We start from the raw sequence: 27,354 nt of genomic DNA on the forward strand, positions 1-27,354 counted from the left end.
GCTATTTATAGACACTCCATCCCATAACTAGTTTTGAAATTCGTATCATCACCCACTTCGGTTCTCTGTTTCCCTCTCTCTTATATGATCTGGTCAGCGAATTTGTAGCATGCATGCAGATGAAAAAGATATTCAACAATATCGTAGAATATTGTCTTGCACCGAGAGAATGTATGCAGTGAAAACGTTCGTCTAACCTGATTTTTGTAATGCACTTTTTGTTAAAAAAAAAATTAAAAGCTCTACGTTGTTCTGATTCTCGTGGGGCTCCTCGAAACTGAATAAATTATAGTATAATCGTTTACATTTTGCAAGAAACAGAGCCCCACGGTAACCAATAATTTGACGCAACAGCGACGAACTGCAATTTCACTGTCAGAGGCCAATTGTATAATTGTGCAAAGGCTTCCGCTTCTGTCGACGTGCCTGCACAGTCGCGCCTTCGCTCTCGTTTGCATGACCGCACGGCCACCTTACCATGCGAAACAGTATAGCGATTTTCTTGCGTGCAAAGACCAGTTTCGTTTGCGGACAAGGGAGGCCGCTTTCGTTCTTGTTTGCGTGCCTGGACGGCCACCATCATTCCGATTCCTAGAAGTGATGGGGTTGCACTTCAAAATCGGAACTCATTTTGCTAGCGCAACTCTAACAGCTACTACTGGTTTACTTTCGTAACATTGATAAATTCAAATCGCTTTGCACGATTCCGTGTATATTCCTCCTCATTGACACTCCGTCCCATAACTAGTTTCGAAGTTCGTATCATCATCCATTTCGATCCTCTGTCTCTCCGCCTCCCCCCCCTTCCTTCTCTTATATGATCTGGTCAGCGAATTTCCCATGCATGCAGATGAAAAAGATATTCTACACTATAATAATCCCATCAAAAACATTTCATGTAAAAAATGAAACCAAGTCTCGAGATTCTTTACACGAAAAAAGTTGTATCTGATGTAGAGCTAAGTCTGTTATTAACTACGTCACTGATTCACACACACACAAATCACTCCAATGCTACACACCTTTAGTTGAATATTTTAAGATTTGGCAATTACGCAGCACATATTCCACCTTACCACATGTTATGTTAAATCAAGTCAGCGCTATAAATACACATACTTTTATTCACATTATGTTCAAATTTTATGTACACAATATTTGATAGAATATTATTAATGAACTTGAATAATAAAACTTGGCCAACGCTAACACACTCAAGCTGCGTAATCGCCAAGTCCAAAATGTTCAACTAAAATTGTGTAGCCTTATGATGATTTGAGAATAAAAGTGTCACAGTTTATAACAGTATTTCACTTGGTTCTACATGAGATAATCACAACTTTTTGCGGGTAAAGAATCTCAAGACCAGGCTTCATATTTTACTTCAAATGTTTTTGACGGGACTTCACTTCTTTTTGTAACTACCGTAGTCCTGTGTTTTGACGTTGCATACTTTTTGGACGTTTTATTTCTTAAAATTATATTTGGTACATTGTTTCACCATACAATGTGAAGTACACGATTTAAAAGACCTTTTTTACTATGACGACCTCATGATCCATCCTCATGTTAAAGGATATTCGAGAAGTTTTCTGTCCCTACCCTACTTTTAAAAATATGTCCAGGTTATAATTGTTGCTCACTTGGATTGGTAATATTCACTAAAGTTGTGGACAAAGATAATAAGTATAACTTATTATTACATTATGATAACTGTGACAAAAATTTGTGTATGTTCATCTCATATTTTTGTCGTGCATAACAAATACATACATTTCAATATTACACAGGCCGAATTCAGATTGTTTTTTCTTTCATTGTTTTTACCCTTCTGATCCCCTTCTTTAGAGATATCATCAGTGCCGTCTTAACGCATGCAAGGCCGCAACTGGGAGGGGGGGAGGGGCAAGCGGGTTTCGTGCCCCGGGCGCTGGACCTAAGGGGGCACCGAATTCACCATTGGACTGCTCGTTTAACATATAAAAAGGCGGAGAGCTTCAATTGCCAAAAGTTATATGAAGGAAATGCATAGAAAGGGAAAAAGGAAGTTTCGTTTGTCCAGTTTCTTTGATGAACAATGGTTCCCTTAGCTCTATCCTTTTCTCATAGTGCAAACACAACGATTTCAAGAAAGAAGACAGTAGCTGATGGTGATTGATTTCAGGATACCGATCCATTATATTCGGATTCCCTTCTCGCCCTATCTGCATAGCGTTTAAGCCTTGAACTGAATTGAAATTTTTTCGCTAGTCCCGCGGAACTCAATTTTTAGGCCGTTCTACTGGTCTTACCGGGAACACCTCATTGGAGGACGCCTACGGTGGATGTGTGTGGTAAAAGAATGTGTGTAAATGTGCGTGTGAGGTCAAATCCGAGGAATAAAAAGACCAAGTTCCAATTTCTGTAATATATAAGCATATAGGCTAATTTCAGTCTAAGTTAAGAATATATAGGCTAAGTTCAGTCTAAGTTAAGAATATATAGGCTAATTTCAGTCTAAGTTAAGAATATATAGGCTAAGTTCAGTCTAAGTTAAGAATATATAGGCTAAGTTCAGTCTAAGTTAAGAATATATAGGCTAAGTTCAGTCTAAGTTAAGAATATATAGGCTAAGTTCAGTCTAAGTTAAGAATATATAGGCTAAGTTCAGTCTAAGTTAAGAATATATAGGCTAAGTTCAGTCTAAGTTAAGAATATATAGGCTAAGTTCAGTCTAAGTTAAGAATATATAGGCTAAGTTCAGTCTAAGTTAAGAATATATAGGCTAAGTTCAGTCTAAGTTAAGAATATATAGGCTAAGTTCAGTCTAAGTTAAGAATATATAGGCTAAGTTCAGTCTTTTCACAATTTTTTGCCTGTGAAATGCCACCACAACTGTACGGCACCTTAAAGTAAAAGAGAGAAATTGTCCCAGACCGGATGGCGGAGCACCATTAGCCTAGAGCTCGCCTTCATCAGGATTGGCTGGCTGAACTGCTGTCCTGAAAAGAAGAGTTGATAGAGGAAAAAACAGTCCAGTGGGAGAAATGAAAAAAGAGGAATAGATGAGATTTTTTGGGCTTTCTAAAAGTTTTAGATTTTTTTTGTGAGATTTTTGTTTTTTGAGAGAGAGAGAGAGGGGGGGGGATATAGAGATATTAAAAAATAAAAATAAGAGGAATTTACATTTAAAAGAGGACGTCACAATAGGAAAGTATGAAGGGAAAGAGGAAAAAGATGATTGGTCCTGCCGGGAACAAGAAGATCAGGATCGATTACTCCATCATCGATGACTTGATGGACTTCTTCATCTTCGACGTCCACTGAGGCGTCTTTTTTGGCCTTGCATCTCCTCCTCTGTATGTCACAGCTGTCTTTGGGGGTCGCGTGGGCCAGCTTGTATAGTCTTTCGACGATTTTCAGCTTCATGTCCTCTTGCTCTTCTTCCCCCAATTTGTCGATTCCCTGGACGTCACGAAAGGCTTTCCTGAAAATAGAGTCGTCCCTGCAGGAACGCTTGGTCGTCAGGACCTCTTCGATCTCCTCAGCCTCGGCTTGGATACTGATCAGGAAGGATTTCACCAGGTTCCACAGTGTTTCCTAGTCGAATTCTTCATCATCATCATCATGGACTATCTTGTATGAAATGACTCATGGATTTTCCAGTTGCGTTCAAGCCTCCGCATAGACACGAATTTATGCTTGGGGTGGAGGAAGCAGCACATCAGGACTCCGCTAGGCATTTTCCTGAAAAGAGAGAAACATTTAGGTGCGAGCTCACTAGCTGGACCTAGGTGGCACATCACAAAAAGTACATCCGCTCGCTACGACGTCTCGAGTTGAGAGTTTTTTTGCGCGTTTAAGCCAGGTTTTCCTAAGAGTAGAATTTCTGCGCCGTGTGCAGCGTGGAAACGCTGATTGGTTAATAGCCTGAAATTCAAGTTTTTTGACCAATCAGCGTTTTCACGCTGCACGCGCTGTAGAAACCTGCTTCTAGGAAAACCTGGCTTTAAGCTCTAACTGATGAGTTGACATATATATGGTTGCAGCGCATTTTTGTTTCCCATAAGGGAAGCATGTGGTTCTGCTTTTTTATTCCATACATGGGGATCATCCTGCTGACTGACCAATAACGTCGAAAGATTTAGAAAAGAGACTGGTCTTTTTTTTGTATTCGCCGATTTGCAGATGGAGCGTTAATTTTAGGTATCTCGTATGATTGAAAATGTGTTCGATAATGTCGAAGAAACTATCGGGAGCACAGAATAGGAAGAAAGTTAAAAAAAAGGATGAGCATCGGTCCTCCTCTTTCATGACATCGTGGTTGTTTGATAGCCATGAAGGTATGTTTAAATTTATAAATTTTTAGAGTTCAGTATAAAAAAAATTATCGCATCTAAATTCATTAACAGTGATACCTCGGCTTAAGAAGATTTCACTTGAAACGGATGCACGGGCTATCATAAAACAGCTGCGTCGTGAGTTTAATTTTTGTGTCATTCAAAATAAATCCAATTAGTACCTCTCACTTTGGCCAGATTAACTCATTTCCACAATAGAATTGATTTTCTGCATGTGTAATGAGAGAGAAATGAGCTATACACACATAGCCCACACTATCTCCTAAACTTTTTTTTCACTATGGCTCACGAGCCCGGCTGCATAGCGTGTGTAGTGCACAACAAAAAGATTCAGTCAGTTCTGCTCCCACTCCCGAGACCAAAACCGAGGCTGTTTTTTTTTTTTAAAGACCTTACTGACTTCAAATTCATCACGTTTACTTGTTTTTGGTACAGACTTTTGAAAGGTATGTATAGAATGAATAAATGTCTTCAAAAAGATGACGTTACAATTGATCAATCGGTCCGAAGCATTCATGGCATGCTGGATATTCTGACATCGATAAGGGGCAACGCTCCAGCTGAAGCGGTTACTGAAGCTAAAAAAATTGCTGATGTCATTGATTCACCCATTGACTTTAAAGAAAAACGAAGAAAGAAAAGGAAGAAAATGTTTGACGAGGACTGCCCGTATGAATCCTGCAAATTTTCAGAGGAAATGCTCTTTAAAATTGTCTTATTAGAAATTATTGACAAAATAATCATCGAAATGAAAAGTCGATTCTACGGAATGGAAAAAATAAATGAGAAGTTCAGCTTTCTGAATGTGGAAAAAATTCATAATATGGAATTAAAAGAGTTAATGGAAGAGGGTAAAAATTTCTCCAGAACATACACTGATGACATTGGTGAGAAAGAATTTCTTCTAGAAATTGAGAGCTTTAATTATCACGCCTTAGCTTAGCCATTGATGATGCTTTCAAAACTGCGCCAGAATCGATCCTTCTAAGTTTAATGCACCGAAGCAGACTGGAAGAGGGATTTCTAAATATTACTACCGCACTGAAAATATTTCTCACGCTTCCAGTAACGGTTGCTTCAGGAGAAAGAAGTTTTAGTAAATTGAAGATTATTAAAAAATATTTGAGAAGCAATGTGGACCAAGAAAGACTTTCTAATTTAAGTATAATTTTGATTGAACATAAAAGAGCGTCAACCATTTGTTTCGATGAAATAATTGATATATTTGCTGCAAAGAGAGCTCGCAAGATACAATTATAAATATTTCTATGATTTAATTCTATCAGAATGTTGTATAGTAAATAACTGACACGAAAACTTTTTTCACATTTCTGTTGTGTTTTTATTCAGTAGAAAGTCTTAACTTGTAGACTGTTTCAATTCATATGCCCACCTGGGCATTGCTAGGGGTCTTCAGATGCATAAACGAGTCATCATAAAAAAATCTGGTGATATCAATTTCGAGAGTTAATATATGAACTGGTCGGCTGATACTTCCAGCCCGGTAAGAGGGCCGCATAATATCACTGTGCTGTTATGCCCATGATGCTGATGAGATAGATGGCTTTGGACATTTGTAAAAGTATTGGATAAAAGAAAAAGAAAAAGAAAACGTTCTATACAGTAGTTGCACGTGATTCCTTGAATATGATCCTTACAAAACTGTTTCCACACACGCTCAGTTTTTGCCGCATAGAAGAAATTATTTGTATTGTATATGGTTCCATGCAGTGCTGTAATAAAAGCATCAGAGGGGAGCCCCTAAAAAAAATTACGTTCCGGGCCCAACCCCTACCTAGCTGGAAGTACCTATGGGGTCATTCAAGTATTACGTCAGAATCGAGGGGGGGGGAAGGGGGTTTCGGATTTGCTGACTTTTGATGAAAAGGGGGGAGGGGGTTTGAAGGTTGATTGCCTCATCAACCAACCCTTTTTGAAGATATGAAATATTCTAAGCTGCTGACGAAATTTCGCTGACGGGGGGGGGGGGAGAGGGGGGTCAGTGTTTTGCTTTTGCTGACAAGGGGGGGGGAGGGGGGTCAAAAATGGCTGAAAATCTGTTTACGTAATACTTGAATGGCCCCTATCTACCACTTTGCATACTTTTCTCCAAAATCATAGTATCAGATCTTATTATCACGAGGGCTTCCCTATGCGGCTCTGGTACCATGTTGTTCTGTCATTCCGCGTAGAGTAACAGGCACTCTCAGATAAAAAAAAATAATTAAGGGGCACATTAGTCATCAAAAAAGAATAATTCCTTGCACGAACAATCCAGGTGAAGAAAAAGTTTTGAAAGTTCAGTTCGTGTAGTAGTAACGAATATTACAGGTTAACGTGAGGAAACTATCATTAATGATGATTTTTGCCAGTAGTTGCTGCTATCTATCATTTAAATAAATGATTCACCGGAAAATTGTGCTTCCCCCCAACGTTTTTTGAAATCCGGCAACCCTACTTGGGGGGTGCCAAAATGCATCCTTGCTCCAACTGAAAAAGTACCTAGTTGCGGCCCTCAACGCATGGGCACACCCGTTGCCCGGGGACCTCAAAAGAAGAGATGCTTTAAATAACGAGAAGTAGTAGTCGAGAGAATTTTCTCTAGTTAGGCCCTGAGAAAAATCACTTGGCCCATGGGCCCATGATGCTCTTAAGACGGCCTTGGATATCATCCAAGAAATTCACGGGTAAAAAAAATATCCTGTGTGTTTTTTGGATTCATCTCTGTCCATGAAACAAAATTAGAATAAAAATTGGATTGTTTTCATCGAATGTTGGTAATATTAGGAAAATATATCAATGATAATAGTGCTATAATAAATGAAATTTTTGTTTTCGAGATAAACAATGGATGTTTTACATCGGCACAGCACCTAAACCAGTACCAATGTCGATATACCCAAAATTCCATAACACGTGTGTGGGCGAAAGCAAAAAACCATCAGCTCAGTTGTGATAACGTGAAAATAAATATAAAAAGCGCAAATTTTTGCTCGTAATGCGAACTATCACTCGTTAACCGAGTCAAAATTTGTTCAAAATTTTTGTTCGTTAACTGAAATTCCACTGTATATCCTCTTCGCTGCAGAGGTACATATATGTTCCTCATTTTTAATAATAATGTCGTACATATATACACGACACACGCATATTCACATATGCGTATGTCGCTCAAACAGTTCTGGTGAACGCATCGACACAAATTAATTTATTTATTTCTTCCCTTTTATTTTTAAAGAAAATTTTGACATACAATAAAAACGAATCAATCAAAAATACGTTTTTTTCTTAAAAATAATCAGTTTTGGCTCAGGTGTAAAGAGTTAAACTTGTTTTATTATTTTTTAATTTTTTTTATTATTTTACGTTGTTAATACTACTTTTATATTCCAGAGTGAAATCCCAAATTTATATAATTTTTCCAAAAAAAATCAAAAGCTCAATTTGTATGACACCAAAAAGAAAAAATTGAAAGAAGTTTTTTCCACGAAAATTCTCGTCTTTTGTCTCGATCGCATTCAAAATAAATATCTTTCAGTTGCATATATTTTTTTTATTAAAATAACTTTTTCTAATTAAAAGATGGTTTTTGGAAATTTAATGGAACTATAAAATGGAGTTTTCCGATAAATTTCCTTTTTCTGCGGCAAAACTGGGATATTATTGAAAATCTTTCTTCTCACCGCACTTGTGCTATACACAGGTGGCCAAATTATGAATTGACATTCATTTTAAAAATCACCAAGAAATGAATTTTAATTAAAATATCTTCCTGACGATAATTAAAATAATAGTATAAAGATAAGTTTGATGATTGATTTAAGTTTAATGAATTTCTGTGCATGAAAAGCGACATTTTTTTCTAAAAATTAAACAGAGTCGTCTTTACCAAATGGGAGTACCGATCCGAAAGTGATCAGTGGCCAGGGCCACAACTAGGAATAAAAATGTAATTTCTCGCGTGTTGGGCAAACATACATTTTGGTGCCTCACCCCCCTGATTTTGAACGAGCAAAGGGCGAATTTGGTACCCAAGGTACCAGACAAGCCTGCTTCCTTTAGTCAGATCTATTAGTGAGATAAATAAATAAAAAAAGTTTTAGTATATTTCCTCTTACATTATTATTTTTTTATTTCTATAATTGAAGCTCAGCCACCTTATTTTACTACTAAACATTTTTTTAATTGAGAATTTTTCATTTCTGTTACTATGAGTGCGCACTCCATAAGAGCGACTTAAAAAAACATTATCGGAAAAGCGCCAGTATTTATCGGTCCCCACAGTTACTCCACATTACCCCACCGTCGCCACAGTGGTGGTCGGTTGAAGTTGCTTTTCTGTGATTCCCAACTTCAAGGCGCGAATGCAAGCCGATCTTGCCTTTAAAAAGTCTCGCCACAGAGAGCAACAGGCCTACAAACAATACAAATGTAATTCAATCATAACACATCACTCACTTTACTTCTGAAATATAGATGGCGATACTGAAAAATCAAACACAACATTACATACGCACTCAGACTGTTAGGTACACACACACACAGTTACACTTCCGGTACAACTCACTAGGTAGTAAATCGCTCATAGATGGTGATAGACCGGAGTTGTACTCGGTTTGAAAGAAAGAAAGTATTTATCGGTGCTTTTTTTGTGAGAAACCGATGATTTCTACGTGAAGTCACAGGCTTATATTTCCGTCATTTGAGAGTAACTTTTAAATGAAAATTCTACGGCAAGCAAACCATGTAATTAAGAAGTTTAATTACTAGTACAATATTCCAACTACAATTAATTCAAAATCTGAAGTTCTTAAAAATTGCGAGGACAAGTTTCTTTTCATCTCTGAGGCGGAGATCTGAAAAAAAATAAAAACGAATAAAACCGCAGGAATTAAACCTTCATAATGACATTAATTGGGATGCGAACACGATCACTTCGAATAATTATTCTAAGCGTCATAGGGAATGTTTCACCAAGTAGAAACACATTGAGTTGAAAAGAGTAAATCCTAATTTAATTGGAATGATTTTAGCTTCTAATCTACGAAGTGTGCCACCTATTAATCATTTTATTAAATGTGGTAGTATTTCATAGGATGTTTCCAAAAATTGAGGCCATGAAAACGTCGAGAAGTTTATTAGTTAATAATCTAGTTAGTCATAACTAACTATTACATTAATATTCTAACTTAGGCTCAGTAAATGGGATAATGGGAAAATTGAATGCGTTATCTAGAATTAAATATGATTATAAAAGGCAAATAAATTCCTAAAATAGATTGTAGTAAAGCTCGAATATTTTTTGAATTATACTTGTTTCAGAGGAATCGGAACCACAATAGTATCTTTTGCTCGGATATATAGTATACAAAAAATGAATATTTATATTTGTGACTTTGATAGATGTATTTTTTTTCTCACTTTTTTGCAATGCAAGACAGATTCTATTTTATTAATCAAAATTTTATCTCAAAATTTTATTAGAATCACTAATTGGAAACTTAAAAATACATGTGTATTCGTCGTGAAATTAATGAATGCTGTGTTAAAAAGTTGCTCAATATCAAACAAACTTATCAAAAATTAACTTTGAGAATCACTTACTTTGGCATATAAGAACTTAATCAGACGTAATGGATTATTAATCGTGTCCAAGAAATTTCCAAGTGTTAGGAATGTTGACTCCACGTCAATCTTGGAGCATTTCCATACAAAACGTGCGTAGAATTCCAATAACAGCTTCGTCTCACAAAGATGAGACACTAGGCAGTTTCATGATTCGGCATGCCTGAGTAAAACGTGGTGCATTGATTGCATCGCACCGACGGTCTTCCCTTTTCTTGTAAGTGATAAAATCAAGTCATCTAATAAGATTTTCAGAATTCAAATAACATGCATGAAATAGTCGCCTAGCCGTGTACCAAACTTCTCTACGGAATCGTAATACTACCGAACCGCACAGATAGTATTAGCTCTCTCTACGCTCTTGAGAAAATTTGATTTCCTAAGTACTAAAAACTCTTATCAGTGAAATAAAACTAAGTAATAAGACAGGATACAGCCTATTTGATCTGCAGACATAAATGAGGTTTCGGTTGTTAAAGTGATAAAGTTTCTCGTACAATTTAGTTAACGCTGGGGGAAATCGAATTTAGTATTTCAAAATTGTAATTCGGTATCTCTATATTTCTTCGTAATACTGGATCTCTACACAGAAAAATAGTCACAAAAGTGAATAATAAAATAAGGGAGAATGAATTTTATGCCACAGAGAACACTAGAAGAATGTCTCGACTCAAGTTTTTTTTTTTCTTATTATTTTAGATTCTTTACTGGGGGCAATTTTACGTTGAGAGACGTAACTTTTAGGAAAAAACATTGTTCAATTTTACTTAATAAGCTTTTGCGATTCTTAAACACGCGATTGCATGTTCCTGATAAAGACATTAGATTTTATGATATTTTTTTGTTTATTCGAACAAAATTACTTCCACATTCTTGGTTACTTCCCGAATTCTGAATAAGAAGTTTAGAATTTCTTCCGACAAAACCTATTCACACTCATATTAAAATTGAGGAAATAATGAAATTGGTAAATACCAGAATATCTGAAAATGAATTTTCAACTTCTTCCCAATACTTAAGCATTTGTTCATTAGTAAGGAAAAATATTTAAGTTCTATATCATGAAAGTTCCACACAGTGTCATTATTCACCTGAAAAATGTTATCTGCAGAAAAATAATAATAAATAAATAAATAAAAATTAAGATATATTTGACTTAGATTATCTAAACCGCTCACGCTCCTCGTCTATATTCCTCTATGGAATTTCTCACGAATGGTTACATGTTACGATGTGTTGTGAAAGTAATGCGAACTTTATTTCTGCGGAATGTTTGTTATGTGTAGGGTTACCAATCGTCCTCCTTTTCGTTGTCATTTCAAGCGTCCTCCTACGTTTCCGAAAATTCGCCTTTTTATCCTCCTTTTTAGGTTTCCGGAATTATTTTTCATTTTTTAGGGGGAAATTTTTTTTTCTCGACTTTGAAACAAATTTCTTCATTGATATAAGTGTTTTTTTCCCACACGCATTCACCAATACCGTCGAAATTCCCAGAATATTTTCTGTTTCTGCTTTTTTAGCGGTTCTATTTTAGAGTTTGGAAAAACTATGGTTGTGGTCGGTTTTACTGGTCGGAACTGGTCGCCATCTATTGAGAAATTGGGATAAGTGACGACACCAAGTCTGCTTGCGCAGAAGTCCTCCTTTCTAAATCTTCGGATATGGTAACCCTAGGTATGTGTTACTTACCAAGTGCTGCCGTTTGGCTTCCGAATTCGTACGTAGCCGGCCCGGCAGGTCATTTTTTGCACATAGTGTCATGCGTAAATATTCTAAATGTTGTAAGCCTGATAGCATTCTGTGGAGAGGCATTTTTAAATGGGAGATCGGCTCACACACACACATTTGCGCCTTAAAGTTGGAAAACCACGATTGTCGATTCATCGACTATAATACATTGAATGGGGAAACTCACATTTGGGTTGTCATTACATTTTCTCGCCAAAAAATGTTATATTAAACCATTACTTCGAGCGAACAAGTTAATATTACTTCTCATTTTTCTTACTTTTCTCCTACCAGTTAATGCTGCCACTACCAATTGTCTCGGAAACGTTACAGAGGTGAAAGTGCATACTGGACCTTATTTTGGAGGAAGAATTTCTGTTGATTCCGTCCAAGACGATCGATGTGCTGTTTACGGAGATCCAAACAGTTCCAACTCAACATACACTTTAGTGATCTCTCATAAAATCTGTGGAAGCGTAAAGGTCGGGAATTTTTAGGTTATATACTAAATCGTTTGTATGATTATTGTTTTTCCTTAGATCACATAAGAAACCATATATTTTTTAGATTCAAAATTGTATTTCTCTCATTCAAGTGAATGATATCAACTGAACTATGAGAAATGAATTATTTGAATGAATACAATTTGTACTTATACTTTTGTTTTGGAATGAACAAAAACTCTTATGTGGGGGAAACGTGGAAAATTACAACAAACTGAAAAAATTGGATAATTAGAAATTTTTAAAAATTCAAAATGCGTACCGTATGTGAAATCAATGTTAACCACTCTTTGGTATCTATACAGGGTGATTCAAACGTCAACGCACAAACTTTTTAGGGGAGGTAGAAAACACAAAAACACAAAACAGAATCACATAGGAATGTATCACACATTTTTTTTAGTGCATTACTGTAGAGGGAAAAACTTCGAACACTTATGAAACTTAATGTATACACGTACTGTCTCTTCTGATGCCAACAACAATTATTTGTTGTTGGCATCAGGAGAGACAGGGCATCAACTTTCTAATTGGTTTCTTCGACACACGTGGCCTGTATAAAAAGAGTTATTTTTATTTTATTTTAATAACTATACAACCTCTTGAAACATGAATGACATATCTGAGTACTACACGTTATGTGGAAACTTTTTCTAATTGGAAGTATATCTCTAGGGTCAACGGTTTGCCAGTAAAATGCCATATCTCCTGTTTGCTATGCACCCTGGTATAACTACGGTACATGTGTAGCATTTATCGCTGTTCAACGATAACGTAAAACAAAAAAATCAAAATCAAAATAATATTTATTGATTCTGCAATTCACAAATCCATTTCAATTTAATGTATATAACTGACGTGATGAAAAGAACATTTAATATCTATTATGAAATAGCATTTAAATATGAATATTCATTCACTTCTACCAAATACAACGGTATAATATATCTGTTCACATCTCAATATGGTGAACATATTATTGAGCTATGGAAATGTTTCTGGGAATTATCCCTTATCCGTACGCGATGGAGTGCGAGTGTTCTACTGCTCCCCAGTGGCTTCGACTTATCCGCTACCGTCAAATATCCATTATTAGAAATATCTACACTAGTCAACATATTTTCCCCAGATGCTGCAAGAGTTTCCAGAAGCAAAGACGCAGAAGTAAAACCTTGATAATCTATTGATTTTTTTATGACCATTAAACTGGGTAAAGTGAATCGCTCCTTTTATCGCCGAACAACAACCCGTTTTGTGAGCTTTCAATTCTTGAAAAGTGATAAATGAGTTGAAGATATTTTGCACCGAACCCTGCCAGCAACAGTTTATTCCCATCGCTGTGAAAGAATACATTGAGCAAAAAACTTTTAAGAGTTGCTACGGGTGTAGTAAGTGAGGCAACTAAAAAAAAATATGTATGAAATATATATTTTTTGAAGTTAGCTAACCTATTGTAGTGGATTACGAAAACGAATTTTTTTTTCAAAACTTATCGATAAACAACAGTATAGATTACAACGCCAACAACTTGGATGTTGAAAGTATCCTAGCTCGTGAGATATTGTTTGGACTTTACTATTTGACACGCAATTTTGTGCTTAAAATAAATTCTCTTCCCAACGTTGATCACGGTGCATTTTTAATTCTCCGAATATGAATCTTTCAATTAATCAAATAAAGAATAGTTGCACTAAATTGATGTCCTCGTGTAATCATTGCCGCTGTCTAAAGAGTTTGGCTTTGAATTTCACAGCATATCAATTCAAGTATTACAGTTGAATACTGGTCAAGAAAATCAAATCGAAATGTTTTCGAAAGTATTTCACAGATTGAAAATTTTTCGAGCTAATTTAAATCATAAGAATGTTTTAAACCCTGTATTTGCTGGTTTACGGAAATTGTGCCTCCGACATCTCGCTCCGGCACGGTTCGTCCCCGGAAATTTCACCCCTGACATTTCGCCAGCCCTGGCCGTGTGAGTGACCTTATCAGTGACCAAGTGAATGCGTGAGTTACTATATGATTGAACAAGTGAGTGGGAGATTGACCACATGAGTGAGTGTCACTCACTAAGTGAGTGACTATATTAGTGACAAAGCTAGTGACCGGATGAGTAACCAAGTGAGTGACCGTATGAGGTAACAAAAACAACGGTCACTCGCTTGGTCACTCATACGGCCATTCACTTGACTGGTCATACGGTAATTCACCTAATCATTCATACGGATATTTACCTAATCATTCATACGGATACTCACTTGATCAGTCATCTAGTCATTCACTCAACCATACAGTCACCACTCACACTCACTTACTCATGCGGTCACTTACTTGGTCACTAATGCAATCACTTACTTGGTCATTGATATGGTCACTTACTTGGTCATTGATATGGCCACTTACTTGGTCACTGATATGGTCACTTACTTGGTCACTCAGACAATCACTTACTTGGTTACTCAGACGGTCACTCAGACAATCACTTACTTGGTTACTCAGACGGTCACTCGCACAATCACTCACTTACTTGGTTACTCAGACGGTCACTCAGATAATCACTCACTCAATTCGTCACTCGGTTACTCATACGGTCAGGGCAGGCGAAATGTACCGGGGACGAAACGTGTCGGGGCTAAATCTCTAGATCCCGTATTCGCTGTGACCGTATATATTCTAGTACCATTTCATTATCAAAGTTTCTTCATCCTCAATTATGACTCACTAGCATTTCTTGTATGGAGTATACTTACTTTATTTTACTATTGAATTGATTAATATTATAATGCATCTTATATAGTAACACACATAGCAAGGAACATCACATCTTATGTGATGCCGTGTGTTTACACACATAAACATCAGTTTTATAGTACAGGGTGATTCAAAAATAATCATCGGATTTTAAAAAAGTATAACTTGAAACATATAAATTGTACTGTTTAGCAGTAAACGGGATATGAAGAAGATAATTTTTTTATTCCGAAACATTCAATATTCCAAAAGTGTTTTGTGTTTTGAAATATGCGACATCTCTTCATCGCTTGTTTCAGTGCAACACGCGTACTTATACATGCTAACCTTGCAACCAAGCCTTTACGTAGTGACAATGTTCACTGCCGGGAGAGGGCCACCCGAAAGTTATTTTTCTCGTGGCTTTTTTTAAAATTCAAATCAATTTTCCTCAATTTGGGAAAAAAATTGTGAATCTGACATTCTATATCAAACTTGGCATTAGTTACACTTGGCACCGCAAGGAATTTCTTCATAAACTGGGAGCATTAAAAAGTGAAAAAACCATTGTTTGGGAACCAAGGTAACAAAAATACATTCCAAAAACCATTGCTGCTGAACAGTTTTCTTTAGCCTATCTGGCATTTGTCAAACACTGACGAACTTCAAAGCAGCCTGTTTGTTGCACATAATTATATATTATTTGGCAAAGATTGGTATGAATTGTAAATTTGTATGGAGAACATACACACGGGAAATCAATTTTATAGAAATAGCTGTCGAGGTTTTCATTTCACAACACCATTCTATGAGTGAAATCTGAACTTTTATTTATTATAAACAACTCCCCAGGCCATGATGATGTGTAAACTGCACTTTTTTGATGTCAATTGGTTGATTTGTTATTAATTTGATATTTATTCTTTGGAGATGCGATTTTTGCGTGAAGTCATTTTGTATTCAATTCGGATAATGGAATTCAAAGTTCAATCCTTGAAAAAAAGGAGTTAAAAATTTCTAAAAAAAACAGATTCCTGTAGTTTTTTACGATTCACCGCAGTTCCGTATTTTGTGATAGAAATCCATAGAAACTACTCAAATTCCATAGTAGTTGACACATATTCTCCAAGGTCTCCTATCTTTTACTTTATGTGGCTTTTTCCTTTGGGGTTTCATTAAAAACGTGCTTTTACAACCACCCACTTTGAATGAGCCCAGGAACCGAATTACCACCGCATTTACGAACATTAATACTGACATGCAGTTTCGGGAATGAATTGGACTACCGTGTATGTGTGCCGAGTAACGAAAGGGGGACGCAGAAAATACTTATAAGTAGTGGAGAAAAACTAGAAATGTGTGTCTCTGTTGCTTACGAAATATCCTCCATTTTGCTATTTGTAATACTTTTTGAAACATATTACTTTAAATTTCCGATGATTATTTTTGAATCACCCTGTATTATACATTTTAAAAGCTAGAGTGGTGATATAGAACTTCTTTGAAATATTTCATAATATTTTCATCAGTTACCGATATCTTTAGGATATTCTAGGGAACATCTTTACGTCTAATGAAGACTGGTAACATAACCCCCAAAAATTAGAAAAACTAGCATTTTCTCCACTCAAGTCCCGTCGGCACAATATTATCATAAACAAATTAACGACAATTTTCCGTTAAATTTAATTAACTTTTGTTATTGCCCTGAGCCATATGCGTGTTCTTATAATATTTAGTAGTTATTGGAGGAGAAAAGGAACTCGTGGCCATGAGTATCCTGGTTCAGGCCTAACGCCATACCACAAGCACTCATTTCAATTACGTGAATTGCATATGCAAAATATTATATGTATGAGCACGCTGATGAAAATCCAATATTTTCCAGTAAAAGTTATGTCAACATCGAGTAAAATTAAACTTATGAAATCTGTGCCTAAATTAACAAACTTGATTTTATTTTTATCAGTAGTGGAATGCATGTATTGACTGCACTTCACAAATACACAAAGAATATTTCAATTGAGAAATACAATATAAGTTGCAACGCCAACGACGTTCCTTCCGAAGTGAAAACAATTGGTTATCTTATTATAAATGAAGATTTCGATTAATTCTCACGTCATGAATACACATAAAAATATTTAGAACACATCTCAAGTGCGAATATGCGAATATGAAATTCATTATATTCATGACATAATTGTGGGGGGAGGGGGGGGGGTAAAAGAAGAAAAAATATATTTTGATTTTCGGAAATATCATAGAACACGTTTGTTGCATGCTTATTCGCATTTAATTTAATTTGATTGGGGTTATATACTAACCAATTAAATTTATAATACGTTTGCACTATTTTTTTTGTTGTCAAAAATTATTTTTAAAAATACGCATTTTTCTTAGCTTGCCTCCAAAGTTGAGACACCAGTTTTAGTCCATGAAAATAAAGAACTTGTAACACATAATGCCAAGAGATTTCTCATAGTTTGTAACTTTGCATCCAATAATATTACTGTGAAAGCAGCGTGAGTATAATCCTATTATTTATTTAGAAAATTTGCAAATGTACATACTATATATGATCATATTCCCGATAAATATTGACTGCAACAACATTTATGAATTCCACTTCTCTTTAAAAGTGTTAGTCACTCAGTTAACAAAATTGTGAATAGGCTTTTTTTCACCCCAATATTAAAGATTACTTTAAAAAAAATTCTTAGTTTTTTATTGCTTTTGTAGAAATTTTCAAAATTTTAAGTCATTCTCGAGCTATTTTTTGAGATTCTATCAGCTAGCGTTCACTTTAGCTACGAAGGAAGCATTAACTTCAACTAGCTCAAAATTTATCACACATGAAATCTAATTTTGCAGCAAAGAGAAAAGTAAAAGTTTTAGAGCACAAAGACTTTTTTTTGCTTTAGATTCCTACGTAATTTTAGTAGGTCAAAAAATACAGAAGATCAAGTATTTAGGATATTCTTTTGCAATTTTAAAATGACTGTATAAGGCTTAATATTTACCTTAATTGGACAATTTCGAGGATTATTTTGCTGTGTTTTAAAATTTGTCTTATTCCGTTTAAGTATTATTTTATGATTAAACTCCTTTGTGACAATAATTGTGCACCATCAGTAACTAATGACTTTCATACGATATACGTACAGTAAATAAAGATGTCATAAATTTTCATATTTGGAGCTACATACGTTAGATGCTACCTTTCAATCCTTTCAAAAAGTATATTCCATCATACGTAAATGAGTGAGAGTGAAATAAACTTTGAAACTTCTCCTACTGTATGCTGAAAAAAAATATTAACTTCACAGAGAAACATGATTATACGCTATGTTTAATTATTAAAAAAAACTAATTCATTTTTTTACAATTATGCTTTAATATTAGTTTATTGCATATGCATTTGATTCCCTAACAGATTAATCAGTATAATTTAAATATATTTATCTTACTCTTTTACTGCAGAGTTGCATTTCCTAACACTCAACCTGACAAAAATAAAGACACATTTGAACCTATTGGTCATAGCGTTCTTGAAGCTGATCCAAATGAAATTTATGATGAAAGACGTGAAAAGGCAAAACTGAATCATTTCAAAGATTCCCGTTTTGTAGCAGAACAAGTAACTGCACTGGAGAAGAAATATCAAAAAGAGCCGAAAAGTAAGTTTATCAACATTATTACTATACCTTGCATTATCATGTAGACCAGCACCATACATTACATCGTTCTCCATCATTCCTGTAAAAAGTTATAGCCAGTTTTTTGATTAAATTAGTACGGAATGGCTCTTCTCGCAAATGTCTGTCAATTCATTTCCCATGTGCTTTATGATCTGGCTCTTGCGAGCAGGCCAGGCTGATCCCTATCACTATTAAAACAAACTACTTATGCTCAAACTGCACGGCCGGTGCTGTGAGTGACAGGACCTCAATCTATTCAGCACTTTAAGATTCCTATCACTGAGATAAGAAGGTCAAGTAGGATGAATTGCTTGACAAAATTGTAATGAGTAGACTCATTTCTATTTTACAATGACATCATTGATTCTCGAATGGCGTACGTGCAAAAATGTCGAAATTTTCCGGGCACATTTTCCACAACTGTAAAATTCAGTAACACCATCTCGTTCGAAATTATCTAATACGTTGTTTGCTCCCATTTTATGTGCCTAGTCAGTTTTATGCCAGTTTTGGCTCATTCCGTGATGCCCACGGTCGAACAACCCATTTTAAATGTTGCATCCCATTTTTAATATGCATTTAAACATATAGTGTATGAAAACTCAGCGTATTAATGCACACATGTGAAACGTAAGTATTTTAGCAGCATCATTCAAATTCCTTTTGCAATATAGCAATGAAAAAATTCCCCAAAAAAAATCTCCGTGAGAATCTCGCGCGATAGAGGTGAAACTTCTAGGTTTGACACATCAGTAGATCATCTCAATAAATGTAATTTTAATTCATCTAACATATTAATAAAAAAATTGAAATTGAAAAAAAAATTGAAATATTTAAAATTGAATTTAGAAATTTTAAATTTAGTTAAATGCCGTAATAATCCCATAGTAAATCCCATGTGTGGCAGATTTGTTCACTAAAAATTTCTGGCGATAATCATGGATGGCTCTAAATCGGGACTGAAGTCTAGTACAAGAGTGAAAAGTAAGGAAAATAAAATGAAGCGCTCTGGATGTGTATAGCTTTATGACAGCGCAGCCAATTAAGAGCTGGCACCGCAACGTCACAAAACTTGCGCATTTGCGTGTGAAATATACTCTCGTACTGCCAGGTGGTGCGGCGTCACGGGGGAGGTAAAGAAAAGTAATATACTGTCTTTGTCCGACACAAACCGTCCGAACCAACACCCCCCTTATTTTCTTACACGGCCGAATGTCTATTAACATCCCTCACCACCACCACAACCCCTCTGCTTTTCGGAAGTTCATTACACAACCAGTTATTCCACGGAATGGGTTTTGAGGAAAAAGAAAGCATTTTTCTTTTTTTGGGATGGTTTCCTTTCACTCATAAACGTTCACCCTTATGTCCCTTTCAATCTTACGTCGCTATAGAAGTTTCACTTCAAAAATTAAATAAACAAACACTCCTGAAGGAGTATAGATTATTCCGTTCAGCTTTCACATAGTAATACTCGAGCTCTTCGATTATTCTCGTAGTTCGATTTTCACAACAGTATGTATGCGCCGCTGTCGAATCGTTGTAGGCTGATATTTATCATTAGGCGACATTGGAAATCGAAAATTTTCATTGTCACCTTGTTTTCACGTCATTTTCACACTTAGGTAAACTGGTCAATAAGCTCATTGAAAAAGGCTCTTTGCTGAGTAAAGCGAATCTTTCAGGGAATGTGGAAGATATATCAACTATATATTCATTAATTCTAGAATCGATTTTGATGCTTTGCCGATTGCTTTGTCATGTTTTCGATGTAAAAAATACAAAAGCAATGGTAGTAAAAAGCAAAATTACTTTATTAATTTTATTAGCACCGGAGTGCAATGCTTCCTCAATATGAAAATAATAAAATAAAATTAAAAATAATTGTTTTTCTATTCTGATTTCTAAATTTCTCCGTAGTATCATACATGCATTTCCAAATTTTTCAGTTTTTATTGATATTTAAAGTGAAATATTTATCTTTTATATTTATTTTATGCATTTGCTTATTTGTTATTATTTTATTTTTGGTTTTTCAGGAGCGAATGATAACACTCATCAATATATTGTGGTATTTATGAGTACAGCTTTTGTTTTCGTAAGTCTAGTGGGAACAATATTATTAGTTAGATCTGCTCGCTCACAAATGGTGAGCTCAGTTGATGAAGAAAGGTCTTCTGATCAACAGGTCGTAAAGGTTATTGATCCGCCAGTTCTATCTTCCCTGAAAGCAACAGACGACAAACTGAATTTGGTGGACCATTGTTCTCTCGAGCTTGCTAGAGATGAAAACGAATACGAAAATGTAGGTGTAAGAGAAATTGCCATAGTTGCTGGGGAGAACGATGCAAGTGAGAATTCGGTTCAGAATTAGACAACATTCGAATCAGAAACAATAGTTTTTTGTTGCGAGAGTTCTTGTGTTATATGTGGTTTCATTTGAGAAAGCGTGAACTTGTTGATGTGTAACATAACTAACATTCATCATAAAAATGAATGATAAGCAATTTATTTCGCAAAATGTTGTTTCTGTAACTGCCAAATCATTTTTGAGGTAATAGGGAAAAAATCACTCATAAAATGTCTGACCATGTTATGAAGACTGGTTTCTGCCTCTATAAAAATGCCAGTAATTTAAATAAAAATGGATAGATATAACTTTTATTGCTGCGCGATTACATTTGTTGAACTATGCGTTTTGCCAAAACGAGTGATTGTATAAATTTCAGATTCTGTCCATTTTTTGCTGAAAATTGATTAACATTTGGTAGGAAAAACCCGTAAAATATGGCATCGTAATTCATCATAAATTGAAATTCATAAAAACTATCAATTTTTCTTGTTGCAGTAAATATTTTCCATCTTTTTTGTTGCGTAAATGCTTCATACCATACTATCTAGAATTGTGATATTCGTGTTTTTTTCGCTTACCGTTTATTCTCATTTGTGCTGTCATCGAACTAATGATTAATGACTAATATCTTATCTATTTCTTTTCATTCTCATATTTTACCTCATTTTTTTATGTATGATTGTATGATAATTTATTTATCATTTTATTTATTATATTTGAATTCCATGAGAAATTTTACTCTCATGAACATTTTGTGTGTTCACCGTGTATGTATTTACTTTTGACCAGTGTCATTACATTGTTTTTTCACTACACTACATATCAATATCTATTCCGATTGCATATTTATATGTAATCAAAAGTTATTAGTAATGGTGTGTGTAGCGAGTCAGAGTTTAATATGTAATGGTTATTTCAATAAGTTAAATAAAGAACGTTTGTATGTTTTTCCCTATTTTTTTCTTGAATTAATTTCAGTTAAATGAATCATTCCGAACTCATGATTGTATTCATCAAAAGATTCAGACTTTCAGTTTATTATGATTAGATCTAAATTACGGTTAATTAAGCACAATCATTCACGATGTATCTAACGATATGCTTGTGATGAACGATTGTTATCTTGAAAGTGACATTATATATATTTACGGTTAATTATAACCAAATTTTTCATCCTAATTAGCAGTGCCAGTAGCATTTTGTTTAATTGAACTAGAGATTTTTTCCCCCTTCAAAGTAACAACGCGTCAAAAGATTACCTCATTGCGTTTGAGAGTTTTAAAGAAAAACCTCTGCCCCTTACAAGAACAGGATGAAATCACTATACGTTAACTCTAAAGTCAATCGATTGTACATGATCAGATTACATAATTCGCATTATATGACCTCGTGATGTTATTTTGATGAACTGTGAGTGCAATTCAAGTTCGATAATGCCATCGATAGTCGTTTTTTTATGTAATACGTATAAACATTTTTATGTATTTAATCAACTTTTCAACTCCTTGAGAAAGAAAAAGAATTAAAAAAGACATCTAATCAACCATCACTGGATTAGTTTGGATAAGTTTTGCTTATTATTCTATACTAGCTATAATACCCGGCGTTGCCCGGGTTTTTTTCAATGAGGCTTTTTTGGATCACGTGATACCTCCCTCTTTCTTTGAGGGAATTGCAAACCGTGTCCAAGTTCACCAATATGACGACTTCCTACGCGACTCATGACAAAAAACCAATCTAGATTTAAAGAAACGTAAAAAAAAATATATATATTTTTTTCTTTTTTTAAGGGTATTTCGATTGCCCCCTTTGAACTTCAAGTTATTCATTTCCGCCTGTTTCTGCTTCAAAAAATGCTTAATTAAAGCTGTGGAATTTCTTCGATGCACTTTATGGGCCCACAATTAATTTTAAAACAACCTAAACTACATGAATTTATGCAGTTGAATATCAAAAGACAATTCGCGGAGACATTAATTTTCATGCTTGAGAAGATATAAATAAAAAGTTGAAATCAATGTTATTGCATGAATATCCAACTCAAAAGTAGGTCCGGGGCTAATTACTTCATATTTAATCGTATATCTATCTCTAAGCGAACTCAATATTTCAAAAATCGAGTATTTAATACAATTTTTGAAATTATTGATGTGACAGAAAAAACCCACCAAATTTCCGCATTTCTACATTAAAATCGGCATTTTAACACTGATTTCTATGGGGGATCATCCTTTGCCTTACCCTCAAAGTGATGCTGATGATGGTGTCTATTCAAAAACCTCTCATAACTGGGAGGATTGAATAAAGTGGCAAACCATTATAAAAGCATAAATATTATACATATACTGACAGCGTTGAAGAAATGACAAACCATTGTAAAGGCATAACACACGTCTTAAAAGCATTGCTAGGGAACCACGGTAACCAAAGTAAACGTTCGGAAAGTGATTGTTGAGGCCGAGAAAGCATTGTTGCCAGACAGTTTTCTGCCCATTCGGGGGGTGTATTTGCCCTGCTCTGACGAAATTTTAAAGTAGTCTATCGTTCAAGTCGGGTCCCATTTGGTATATATGCAAAATTTGGCGATCTAAAATTGTAGATTTGTATAGAGAACATACACACACACAGACAGACAGACAGAAAATCAATTTTATATATATAGATTCTTTGATTCTCTTCTTTAATCCTCCGTCCCAACAACTAATGTTTCTCACGAGATTTTAATATGCGCTGCGTTGGAGTTTCAAGTAAAAAAGTGGCTTTTTCTGTCACATAAAGCATGAAATATATGATTATTTGTGATAAGAAAAACAAAAACAAAGTTGTATGAATCTGAAAGAAAATACCTGAGAATGTATGAAAAAGTATTCGAAGCTATTCGCATATTAAAATCAATTAGGGAATATATTACTTACATTAGAAAGTTAGCATTCAAAAATAAAAACTTTCGTTTTAACTACGAAATTTTCCCATATGGATAGAATTAATTGAAATACCTGTTCTGTATTAAAATTAACCTCTATAGCCACGTGTATATATTTGAATACACATGACAAATACTTGGTAAAAAACTATTATACCCATTTATTTCTCAACTTCTTTAGTATTTTAGAAAGTGCATTTATTAGTGCTTTTCAGTAAAAAATACGGCTTATACAAATATACAAATACAACGCCACAACAGGCAAATTGCCCAACGAGGTGGCTGACTTAAGAACATCATGGATCCCCGAGCCCCTACCTACTACTGCTACACCACACATGCAACCCCCCCCCGCTCCCCCGCGGAACCACCCAACGAATCGGTAAATGCGGGAATGTGCGTGTACGTGTAGTGCAACCTGACGTATAGTTTTGTCTTTGTGTAATGCTTGTTATGTGTAGTGCTGTCATCTGCCCCCAGTTTTACTAACTATGAGTGAAGTGTTATGGTTGAATGATTTACCGTTGTAGGACTGTTGCTCTCTGTGGCGAGACTTTTTAACGGGGAGATCGGCTCGCATTTGCGCCTTGAAGTTGGGAACCACAGAAAACCAACTTCAGCCGACCACCACTGTGGGGTTCGAACCCGGATCCTCGCATCACGAGTCCGGTACTATAACCACTCGACCACCACAGCAGCATTGCAAGTGAAATACTTTTTCTATCTAGAACACACAGTGGCGGCTCGTGGTCGGATATTTTGGAAGGGGGAAGTTCAGATTTCCAAAAATATACTGCTAGCTATCGGCGAAGATATGTATTCAAGTACATATATTTACAATTAGTAATTATTTTTCACATTATCTGTATGTATCTATGTAGTACACAAATAGTAATGCTCTATCAACGCAACATTTACGTAAATAGGTAGCGCAGTGAGCTTAATCGATATCTTAACGTTAAAAATCATCATTTCAGTTTAGCAGTTGTCATCGGCAATGGTGTTTTGCAAATTGTGAAAATTCATGCTCTTCTTCAAATATCAGGGGTTCAGCCAAAATTTGGGCTCGTTTTCCGGACCCTTCACAAAATTTCGGATCTAAAAAACGAATCCTTTACAAAAATCTAGACCTGAGGAACGGACCTTCACAAAATAAAAATTAATGAAACCATAAATTCGGACTGAGAAATTGAATTTTCTGGATGTTATGATGAAACTAGTATTTGGAAAATACCATCTCTTAATACATAAATTTGGAATTTCATTTCTTTTGTGATAGATTAACTAGATCACTTCGTTTCCCACAAAATTACTTATTTATCACAAAAATATTAAAAGATACAACAGATTTAAAAGATAGAAGGTAGATGGCAGTATGAGTTTCCGGGGCGCGTTTTTTAGCGCGGTCAAAGCGAGAGTAACAACCTGCGCTAACCTTCTCCCTTCTTTCGTATTTCTACTACTAAAGGGTACCTCATATGGAACACGACGGAAATCGCCGAAAGCGGAAAGAATACAGAGCTCTCCATGGAAAACATTGCCAAAACATGACCATATGACCAGTATTCTACGGGACTCTTTTTTTTCTTTCTTTTTTTTATCAATGCTTCCGAAAATATTTCTTCTCTAACTTATCAAATTCATTTCAGAAAAAAAGAAACTCAATGGTATTGAGTTGGTATTAAATCCATTTGAATAATTAAATTAATGACTTGGGGGCGCGCGCGCATAGGCGCCTCCTTCATGAGCCGCCCCTCAGCCACCTCGTTGGGCATTTTGCCTGTTGTGGCATTGTATTTGTATTTATTTCTCTAGAATGAGTTGATTTCTTGTCTGTGTCATTTTTGGGTACTGCTGGAATTTTCCATGTTCATAAATTTATATGATTAATAATTTTTATATGATTTATAAAATAGCACCAAATTGAGGGATTGGAAATAAAATTCAACGTAAAAATGATGCAACTTTGCTGAGCAAGATTTATCTGTTTATCGATAACAGTAAAATCAAGGCAAACTAGACCCGTCATTTGGAGGATCGGCTTTAAAAAATACACTAGAAATGGTATATACAATTATACACACATCGAGTATGTGTTGTTTGCCCTCCCTCCGGAGGAAGTTGAAATGACGGGCTTGAGGCAAACTGTATATTTTACCCTTGATTAACTATTTTAGATAATTAAAAAATCCACATTAATTAGTTAAATTGCTATGTTGATGTATTGTTTCAAATGAAAATATACTAACAACACCAATTTACATTGGTTTTTGTAAAAAAAATGTTTTTGAATACCTTTTTTATGGGAGTGAACCATAGAGGGTTACTTCCTTTTAAAATCTGATTCAGAAATGTAATTTCTGTTCATTTATTTTTAATTTGATTAAAATAATGAGTATCGTATTGCATTGGAGGTCATTAATTTTATGAGTTCGGCAAAGTTGACACGGAAATAAGAATCACATATGCAATTAGGAACTCTTTTAATTGATGCCATGGAAAAAGTATATGAAGTAAGACTATACGCACAAATGTCTATCAAAAGGTCATTAATTATCAGCGTGTATGTAGAGAAACACAAGCATACAGCATAGAAACAGAAGATAAGCTCATCCCATTAGAATTCCCAGAGCGAATGACATTAATGTTGATTGAAATTTCGAAACATTAATGAGAAATCCGAGATCTTTTGCAATTTCACGTTATTTCTTGCTAGAAGTCATGACATCGTATTCCGTTAAACTTTACGTTTGATATTTGTTCGAACTTAATCAATCATCATTTATGAGAAGACGGCTTATCTAAACACCTATTTTAGATATTCACAAGAAATCTCGCATTTTTTGTAGCTTTTCAATGGAATCGAGTTACAACCATTCAAAATTCGTTTTTTATTTATGATCGTCATCGATCTAGAAAAAATATAAAAAAATAGTAACTGTGATAGAAGCTTTTGGTTTTTATATTTAAAGGAAATAAAACTCATTCACATGTACATGTTAAATTCATTTTATTTTTTTGGAAATTAAAAAAAACCAATTATTATATATATACGCATAGACTAGCATGTCAGACGTAGCTATGAGAAATTCCAGAACAACTCAGGCTATAATTTCCAGGACTATATATTAAGGGCTGTTTTACGATGCACCGGAGGCAGAACCAGCCAACACCTTCTAGAGCAAGAAGGTATTGTACCAGCTGACGTGAACAGCGGTATCAGCAAATACGTGGTCATTGCTTTGATAGAACCGAGTAAGCACGATTTGCAACCTTGTTAGGGTACACACGTCCTTTTCTGATTGGTTAAAAACTTGAATTTCAACTTTTTTTAGTTTCCAGGTTTCGAACGACTAACGGGAAAAATTTCTTGGCGTTTCCGATTCCGGCAATCGGTAGTGATCGGACCGATGGGAATGGGGAAACACTCAGTTCATTTGCATAGCGTGTC

General features: G+C 35.1%; 1 protein-coding gene across 1 annotated transcript in view; it reads left to right on the forward strand.

Moving 5' to 3' along the window:
• LOC149080183 (uncharacterized) overlaps positions 1 to 21,935 on the forward strand; it is a 44,222-nt gene extending 22,287 nt beyond the window's left edge. The window contains exons 4-7 of the mRNA XM_089239223.1: positions 11,988 to 12,175; positions 17,330 to 17,451; positions 18,410 to 18,606; positions 20,667 to 21,935. Coding sequence (XP_089095349.1) covers positions 11,988 to 12,175; positions 17,330 to 17,451; positions 18,410 to 18,606; positions 20,667 to 21,001 — 842 coding nt within the window. The 3' untranslated portion in view covers positions 21,002 to 21,935. The remainder of the gene's footprint in view (positions 1 to 11,987; positions 12,176 to 17,329; positions 17,452 to 18,409; positions 18,607 to 20,666) is intronic.
• Positions 21,936 to 27,354: the final 5,419 nt, after the last annotated feature.

The sequence above is a fragment of the Pholcus phalangioides genome, unplaced genomic scaffold (genome assembly GCF_987345545.1).
Source record: "Pholcus phalangioides strain wild (caught in Gottingen) unplaced genomic scaffold, Ppha-v1.0 ptg000011l_1, whole genome shotgun sequence".
Lineage (NCBI taxonomy): Eukaryota > Metazoa > Arthropoda > Arachnida > Araneae > Pholcidae > Pholcus > Pholcus phalangioides.